The 9044-nt window shown below is 44.4% G+C and overlaps 1 protein-coding gene across 5 annotated transcripts; it reads right to left on the reverse strand.

Moving 5' to 3' along the window:
- Positions 1-1180: 1180 nt before the first annotated feature.
- PDCD2 (programmed cell death 2) lies at positions 1181-8145 on the reverse strand. 5 transcript variants are annotated; one of them, XM_081251061.1, is made up of 7 exons: positions 7706-8101; positions 6897-7139; positions 6397-6528; positions 4907-4986; positions 4337-4440; positions 3002-3115; positions 1586-1735 (listed from the first exon to the last, which is right to left on the reverse strand). In XM_081251061.1, the coding sequence occupies exons 1-7, from the start codon at positions 7998-8000 to the stop codon at positions 1708-1710; spliced, it is 996 nt and encodes a 331-aa protein (XP_081107187.1). In that variant the 5' UTR covers positions 8001-8101; the 3' UTR covers positions 1586-1707. The 5 variants fall into 5 exon arrangements, with proteins under 5 accessions (XP_081107190.1, XP_081107189.1, XP_081107187.1 ...); XM_081251060.1 differs by lacking the exon at positions 1586-1735 and adding an exon at positions 2147-2357; XM_081251064.1 differs by lacking the exon at positions 4907-4986 and having other exon boundaries at positions 1181-1735; positions 7706-8145.
- Positions 8146-9044: the final 899 nt, after the last annotated feature.

The following is a 9044-nucleotide window of genomic DNA, read 5'->3' on the forward strand; positions in this document are numbered from 1 at the left end:
TATCTGGGCCAAGCAGAGGTTTGAGGGACAGCATGCATGGGTTGGCAGTAGTGATTGATGTCCTCCGCAGGAGCAGTTGCTGGGTGAGATGTGTCGATCATTTCATGGTTGGTATGAAGGTTTTTAAATGTCTTGACATATCTAGAGGCAACTGAGTTGCTTTATTATTTATTTATCTAAATTTTCTTATTTTTTAGTTATTTTCAACTAGTTGCTTTTTTTGGACATGGTTGCCAACTCAGTGCTGGAAGTCTGTCTCCAAATGGAAATGCCCGGTGAACTTGCTGTCATCTCCAGACCTTGGCAGGGATACACACCTAAAGGATAGCTTGGCGGGTTACCAACATGCCTGCAAGAATGTCTACATAATCTGGGGATCTCTCCAAATAGACAGACCCTAATCAATTTGCTTAAAAAGTCCTTAGCAGTTGGGATGCTGTCCTACTGGGGCAAACTTCTGATTTATAGTTTGGGCTATGAAGGCCCCACTAGTCCAGTATTTTTTGTATCTTTGTATAAATTACATACATATTCACACACATGTGGTATGGACTAAAAGGCCAGGATTTCCTGATATAAAACTGGTGAAATAGCCAAGTCAGTGATATTAGCAAGTGATATTACCTCCAAAAAGATGTGTTTATGGTGGCAGTGCATTTCAGGGTTAGCAGGGATGTTACCAGAACTAGCTGCTGGTCTTCAAGCAGTGATCAACAGCAATGTCTCTAGGTTTGCCTTCGCAGCAGTGAAGCCTGCCCAGCACTAAGAGAACTGGGAATTATTACAAGGTAAGTATAAATCACTTGGGGCTGAAAGGAGCCTTAGCATGGTTGATGGCACTGCTTTAGGAACCGCTCGTGTAAACAGAGGCATCGGAAACAATATCCCTCACTTGAAAGCTACCTCAGAGCCTTCCCTCAGGCTGACCCAGGGAAATTCCAGTGGCTGATTCCCTGTCCTTATTTGGCTTTACTTGCCATGTGGACAGTGCTATGAGATGGGGAGATGGAGAGAGAAGACCTTTCAGTCTCTGGTCTATAAGCAGTCCCACTGGCGGACCAAAGTCAGTCTTGAAGTAGAGCTTCTCTTTGAACTCAGGAAGGCTCTTGGGGTTTTACCCAAATATTTTTCTCCTTGTTTTAACTTTGCAAATTTTAGGGGAGAAATGCTCTGAGTGATGGTTTGACTTAATCAGGCACATAACCCATTTTTATTATAGAAATAAATTACATGTAAGTAAAAAGATCCTGTCACTTAGTCCCACTGGTAACCGGTTCACATCTAGTGCATATCATTCCAGATATTTTTGGTGTACATACACATGTATAAATATTTTTACAAACACAGCATACTATGAGTACCATCTACAGTGGTACCTTGGCATCTTTATCTTACTTGATGTGCATATAAGTCTGTATCATTAAGACTGTGTAGCCTCCTGCTGGACAGATAGACAACACCTAAAAGAACATCTTTGTGTATCTCTGGTGTAATTATTTCCTTAGGATAAAGTCCTAGAAGTGGAAGTGGAAAGTCTAAGAGATGATGAAGATTTTAAGGCTTTACACCACTGCCTTCAGGGGGCATCTGTCAGATCTTGCTTCCAAACAAATTCCTCGGTGTAGCCAGTGCCCAGGCCACAGCTTGCAGCGCAGGTGAAGATGGCCAGGACGCCCCAGTCGACACTCCTGCCCAGACTGTCAGCCTTCAGGTAGTTGAGCAGATGAGGCATGACCTGGGGAAAGGATGGCACAGTCAGAGCGCTCCTTGGCAGTGAGGAGCACAGTCCGCTTTCAACAGACCAGACCTTCCTGGGGATCCTGGTCTCTCCACCTCCATCTCCACAGCGAGATTACAGACATTACGGCGTTAACATATTTAACAATCTAAAAATACTCTGCAACTCTACATTTCTTTCAAGTCCCTCTCTATTTGGTGTCTGTCTTCTTCATTTAAGAAAGAAGTTCCTAAGTATAATAAGATCAGCTGACCTATTTGACCTGGCTGTCAACCTAATTATATTTTATTAATAATATGCCACAAAATAGGGATGAGGCTTCTATCTGGGCAACTTTTATTTTGGGTTATTTACAACCTGAATAGCAGATGCTGTTTCTATGACTGAAGAAACACTAACCTAGTAGAATACAAAAAGGAAATCTATTGATGTATTTGTATAGACTAGAAATGGGTCTTAGGAGTCAGTGGTCTCCTGGGAAGAGTAAGAGGCAGCACTGCCACTACTGTTATCAAATTGCTTCATACAACCACCGTCAGCTCATCTTGGGCGTCAGTCAGAGCTCTGGCAGTAAGAACCAATCAGTTTTGGATCAGTCCACAAAAGTCCTTTTTTTATCCTAAGAAACAAATATCACTTTATAAGGTTAGTGAATCCACAATTCAAGAGCATTTCCGCCCAACCCAAATGGATTTTGATGCTAACAACTTCTTTGGGCGGGGGGGGGGGGGTAAAAATTTTACTTTAATGATTACGTTAATTTGTTCTCCTAACAAATCTACAAACCAAGACTAGACAGAGTAAGCGTTCTGAAACACTCTCACAAAGGAGAGAGTCAAAGATTGTAAAAAAGGTATATTATTTTCAATTACAAAGGTAACGATAGAGGCACTAAAATAATATTGACCCTAACCACACTGGGAAGTGGGCGATGGTCTAGATGGTGTTAGTGACTACATTTAAATCCTCACTACTGCAGAAGTCAGTCAGCAGGTAATGTCTAAAAAACTAGTAAACTGATAAATCTCAGAAAAAGCATGCTATTTAAAGACAGAAATAACTACCAGATGACCAGTAAAAGATAACTCCCTCCTTGCAACAAGCCCTAAGGTGGGGCAGGAAACTACTGATTTTCATTATAGGGATCCTTCCATAATACCATAGGGATCCATACACATATGTTACTTCGGCAAAGTTTTTTAATGCTTAAAATTATAAATCAGGGTAATTACATACTAAAATAGTACTTATTTAAGGTCATACCTGGAATTCAAATATTCTCTTGGCACCACAGGGGCAATCTGGAATATCCTTTTCTTGAGGGATATTTTCACCAGAGATCCAGATGGGGGCAAGCCCTCTGCCATATCTGAGAATCTAAAATCAATCAGGATCAGTTTAAATCACCAACATCTCATGTGATCTGAGGATCATCTAGAGAAGCTTTGTACATACTCTTACAATTGATGATACGCTCATCTGAAAACCACTTTACTGTCTGTCCCCCTGCGCCCCTCCACTGGGCACAATTAATACCGTTCTCAGTGTCATCAAAGGCAGCGGTGCCCAACCTTTGTGGCACCAGGGACCGGTTTCGTTTCGTGGAAGACAATTCTTCCATGGACAGGAAGGGGGAAGGGGGGGTGGTTCTGGCGTTAATGCGAGCGACGGGGAGTGGCAGGTGAAGCTTCACGGCACCACTCCTCGGCCCAGGACATGGGGACCCCTGATCAAAGGGACTGTTTCAGCTTATCTGATTCAGGATATCCAGATGATTTTTCTTAGATGTCAGTATGGTTAGAATCTGAATCCTATGACTGTTTTGTGAAAAGACTAACAATAAGCCTATTTCCCCATTATCAGGTTGTCAATCTAACATGCAGCCCAGGGTTTGTGCTTACCTTCACACAGATATAAGGAACCTAAGTTAACAATTTTTAAAGGAACAGATACCAAGTGAGCCACAGTGTTTAGATAAATAAAACAAGTAAATTTTGTTATAATAACATCTTATATAACAAATGAGTGACTTTCCTCAATATTTCTTGTTAAAAGCATATGCGTTGCTAAAAACTACCTTCTCAGTATTTAGGACCTAGACCTACTCTTCCTATAAGCCCCTGGATATTTATTTGCTCTAGCGACTGGCTTATGGGAATTTAGCTGTCTTCTTTAGTGATTTATGTTTACGGTGAGGGAAGTTAAGGGGAATAAAGTTAATGGAAGAAAAGAGGCAAAGGGAAACATTTCCTGAATACTTAGTGTGAGTCTACAATCTACCTTAATCCTCAAAACCACTCTTTTTTTTCCCCCACACTGTAGATACAATTACATCAGAAGGTCAATATGTACTTCAAGAAGCCAGAATTCTTCATAACAGCAAAACCCATTATTCTTTTCACAAAACCCCGGTGGTCTTTGTGCTACTGTGGCAGGCTGGTTTCTTAGTTCCCCAACCAGGGATCGAACCTGGGCCCCTAGCAATGGAAGTGCAGAATCCTAACCACTGGACTGCCAGGGAATTCCCTACTCAGGGTTTATACCCCTAAAACACCACCTGAAAAGAACAGAAGGAGCTGTATATGAACTCTATTTTACCTGTTCTGGTTCAAGGGATATTTTGGTTTTAAACTTCTGGAAAATCCTATCTTCCCTAGATTCATGTTTTGCCATGGAATCCAATTCTTCCTCAGGTGCTTCACCTAAAAAATTATCAACATAACTATTATGCAACAGGAATAATCTCCATGTCATGACAATAAACACATGCTGAGGGAGGCCAGTTTTAAACAACCAACTTAGTGTTAAATCAGACAGTGAAGGCCAGATGTTTCCACAGCCTTTCCTATTTTAATTCATTAATGTTTGTGCTTTAAGACCATCTGACTTTGCAGGTACTCCATGAAGCATTATTACTATGCCGGCTCCTAGTAAGAGCTTCTCTTCAAAACTCCAAATTAAAAGAACAGACCCCAAGTCCCAGTCTGAGGACTGCTGTGCCCAGCACACAAAAGGGCACCCCAAAAATATGAGCCCTGCTTATCACTAGTGTCCTTCACCCATCTGGACTCTTATTTCCAATCTCTTCATGTTTCATCTCTCCTTTCCCTTACACTCATTCAGTTATCACAACGCCCTAACCCTACCAGCTCACTCCTTCACACTCACCTCTGGAATCTCAGCCACCTGAAACACCGCCATCCCCAACAGGATCGAGTCTTTGTAACTCAGAAGATATTTCTGATACCCTGAATGTGAAATGTAAGCCAGTAAGCTGACATTCTAATCTAAAATTTAATTTAGATTCTGAAATCTACATTTTGTGGTGGTTAAGAGCTCAAGTTTTGGAGTCAATAAGACGGGAGCTCAAACTTCAGTTCTAGAACTTAACAACTTTAGTCAGTTATACGACCAAACAAGTTATACCCAGAACCTCAAATTCCTCACTGCCAAATGGGGCAGAGTTTCTAACACATTGTTCTGATGTCAAGATTTTAGTAAGATCATGCCCAAAAGGCCCGTGGTACAGAGTAAGTGTTGGATAAATTTTGGCTACTGCTCAGTCTCAGCACAGGCACTGCTCCAGAGCATAACCTTGAGGTAACTGACAAAATCAAGTATCTGAAACTTGCCAGATAAAAGGGCCCCTGCTGCCCACCGAACACTGCTAGGCACTCTCATGTCCACCATCTCAATCAGAGAAACAAATCCTGGAGCCAGATAAACTTTCCAAGTTTCCAGCATCCTGTGCAGCCCCACCCAACTGACCACCTGGATACTTCCTCTGACACCTTTACGGGAACCAGAACATACCTTATGTATACCAAGGAGGGAAGTACAGAAAGGATATCTTCAAATGAGGCAATATTTGAAAAGTATAGGTTGCAGCCTCCCAAGTGAGTTGCCTTTTCCTATCAGTGCTTCTCTTCTTGGCATTTTGAGCCCCTCCTTTCAAGCATTATATTTAATCACTTAATGAAAGCGTTTTCTTTTTTTTATTTTTACATTTCTATTGCTTATTACTTTATTGGCCCCACGTCTGAGGAGTAGAGACAGTGTGGATCAATGGCATGCACTGTCCAGACTAGATACAGCATGGCTTCATTTCACTGGACACTCAATACAGGGAGTTCTCTCTCACCTGTTATTGGAAATTTTCTATCAGACTCCTTCATCAGTGAATTCTTCCCCAAAGCACACTCTCTAACACTACTACCCACCAACAAACATAGCATCCCTCTCCCTAGGTGCTTTTAAACATCTGGCACTGAATCTTCTCATATGTTAGTTAAAAAGAAAAACGTTTTTTGTCTTAGCAATGATCTAAGACAGGTGTCTCCAAATTGGTTCTCTAATCCCTAGGTTTCCATGGCAGGTCCTCAGTGTCCCCTGAAATGGGTGAGAACATGTCCCTTGAGGCTGGAATGTTGGGACACTTGACCCTCTACTTTTCTCTCTGCTTCAACTAGATTCACTATTCTTCCCCCCACCTTTTTCCTTTTTTTCTTATACATATATCCCCTTTTATAGATTTCCTTCCTATTTAGTTCACCACAGAGCACTGAGTTCCCTATGCTATACAGTAGGTTCTCATTAGTTATCTATTTTATACATAGTAGTGTATATTTAATGAATGAGTTTTGAAACTGATTCCTTACCCATGCTACCTATAATCTCTGATTCATCATCTTTTTCCACAAATTCAGGCATAATCTCATCTTCTGTTTCTATTACAATTTCAAATTCTGGAAAAAGGAAGCTGTGGTCTGGAACTGTACTGTCCAAATCACCTGAAACAAAGTAAGGTAACTAGCATCATTAGTAATCATTTAGTTTGGAAGGTCAAATAATTTCCTGTATCTGAAGTGTATTTTTTCCATGTCATAACAGTTTTCCTTAGTAAGTAACATATGTAGCTCCAGCATTTTAGATTATAGCTCATAAATTAAATGACTACACTAAAGCTAGGCTGGGACGCGAGTGGGCAAGACCTCACAGTTCCTTCTTCATAAAGGTGTTTAAGTCACTAGTTAACCAAAGCTTTGAAAACTATTACACCTTTCCTTTTCTAATGTTAACGTTTATCCTCAAAATGAAAGATGTGGCCTGACAGACACTATGAAACTGAGGTTTAAAAATAAAAACAGAATTGACTGACCTGCTTGTGGACAAGCCTGCTTATGTCCCAATCTCCAGTCCAGAGTCTGATGCTCCTTGCTGCAGTAATGTGCCTTGTGACATCTGGAGCATGTTTTGGGGCCTAAACAGCCACAAACTCTGCAGAGATGAGCACCAGACTCGAGCTGGAGGCACACGGATTCTCCTGTCTCTGGCGGAGGATCCTCAGAAGGTGGCTCATAGGCGTAGAAGTCATTTCTCCTGGGCAACTGATTTCTAAAAACTAAGGAGAGAGGAGAAACGTTATACATGTTTTAAATAAAACAACATAGCAATTCAAATATTTGAGCCTTCACTCCACACAGGACTGAAAAGACAGTCATTTTTTAAAAAGAAAAATAGAAGAAAGTTTTTGCTTACAAAAAGCTTATTTTCTGGAAAGGAAGAAAAAAATAAGAGTGAAAACGATAAACTTTTTAAAGTCCATACAACTAAGTAGGCTCTTTGAGCTTGTTCAAATTAGTAACAAAAGTAACATTAAGTCAGACTACATACATATGAGCAACGTGTTGGAACCGAGGTTTCCGAAAAATTACAGGTTCTATTATCTGAACACCTACCACCGACTGATTAACAACAACAAAAAACTGGGGGAGAAGAAGGCGCGAGCCCTTGGAACGCCCCCCCACCCCCGGAAACGCTCGCGGGGTACAGGGGAGAGGCCCGCGGTGGGGTCGCAGAGGAGGCTGAACGGTTCCTGGACCCTGACCGCGAGCAAGGCCGCGCACGCGCGACCGGGGCCGCAGGCCGCTCACCGCGCACGCGCTACCCGGTCCCCGGGCCGCTCACCGCGTAGGCCGGCGCAGCACGGTGGCGTTCGGCAGCAGAAAAGGAAGAGACCGCGGTGGAAGGCGTCGGCGCGGCCCGGAAGCGGTGCGTACAGCTGCAGCAGGAAGGCCAGTGGGCGGCCGCACAGCGCGCAGGCCAGCCTCGCGGGCCCCGGCAGCCCGGCTGCGCCGAGCCACGCCGGCCGGCCGCCCACCTTGCTGGGGAACTGCTCGCTGCGCAGCCGCCACGCCGGCGCCGCCTCCACAAAACCCAGTTCAGCCAGCCCGACGCTCGCGGCTCCCATGGGCGCAGACATCAGGCCCCTCGAACTGCCGCCCCGCCGCCGACAGCGGAAGTCGGCGCGGAAGCGCGGAGGACGGCGGGCCAGAAGCGATTGGACGGCAGTGGAGAGGGGGCGGGGCCATGGGGAGGCCTGGCGTGGGCCCGCTTCGTTGTCCCTGACTTCCGATTGGTTCCTGGGGCAGGGGCGCGAAGCCGCTTGAGTCCCCGGGGGTCACGTGGAGGTCTTGGAGGGCGTTTAGGTGAGCTAAGTTCAGCGGAGCGCGGGTTCTCTGACTTCCTGACGGCCTGGGCACGTCCTGCAGACACTGTTGAGCGCTCTAGGTCTGGGAGTACATATCCGCTCACCTAGGGGCGGATGACCCCAGTCGCCTCCTGAGCCCTGGAGGCGGGGCTGTAGGGTGGCGGGGAGAGGCAGGGTGGAGATGCTGAAGGATTCAGAAATGTCATTGGCCCAGTTGGTCCAGGAAAGTGGCATGAAGGGTGCAGTTAGGGAGAGGGTTTAGGACGGTGGGGAAGGGATAAGCTTAGGGGTTAGGGCCTAGAGTTAAGGGTTAGGAGTTAGGTTTGGGTTTAGGGATTGGGCCGAGGGCTAAGAGTTAGGGGTTAGTGTTGTAAAAATTAATAAGCAGAAACCTCAGTTAAATAGGACTGGGAGACCAGAACGGAGAGCTCTCATGCGTTACCACAATTGCGGAGCCCCACAGTGAAAAGAAAGACTCTCATTTCCTGGCCTCAGGAAAGGACTGAGCCGGGACTCAAGGACTCAGCCAATAAAAAGTTGTGTACTCTGTTTGCTATAGCCTTTCCAGGGTCCTCTTCCTTTCTACAGAGGTGTTTTCCTTCCCTTGACTCATGGGGATGCTCATGTGCTTTGCTGTGGTTGCAGACCTCCAAGTTGTGATTTTCTCCCGATCCTGAGAATAAACCCATATTTGCTGGAGAAATATCTGGCCGTCTGTTTGTTTCAGGTCAACACCAGGAAAACTAACTCAGGAAATGACCTAATCTCCCTTATATACCATCTTCAGTTAAAAAACAAAAGGTGTTGGGAGAGGGG

This window comes from Mesoplodon bidens (genome assembly GCF_964165515.1).
Source record: "Mesoplodon bidens genome assembly, chromosome: 12".
Classification (NCBI taxonomy): domain Eukaryota; kingdom Metazoa; phylum Chordata; class Mammalia; order Artiodactyla; family Ziphiidae; genus Mesoplodon; species Mesoplodon bidens.

Coding starts and splice junctions, on each gene's coding strand:
- PDCD2 (XM_081251064.1), bottom strand. CDS start 8,000: ATGTCTGCGCCCATGGGAGCCGCGAGCGTCGGGCTGGCTGAACTGGGT. Junction 6,529..6,896: donor GCAGGCTTGTCCACAAGCAG/GTCAGTCAATTC, acceptor ACTTTGTTTCAG/GTGATTTGGACAGTACAGTT. Junction 4,441..6,396: donor AGAGATTATAGGTAGCATGG/GTAAGGAATCAG, acceptor ATAATTTTTTAG/GTGAAGCACCTGAGGAAGAA.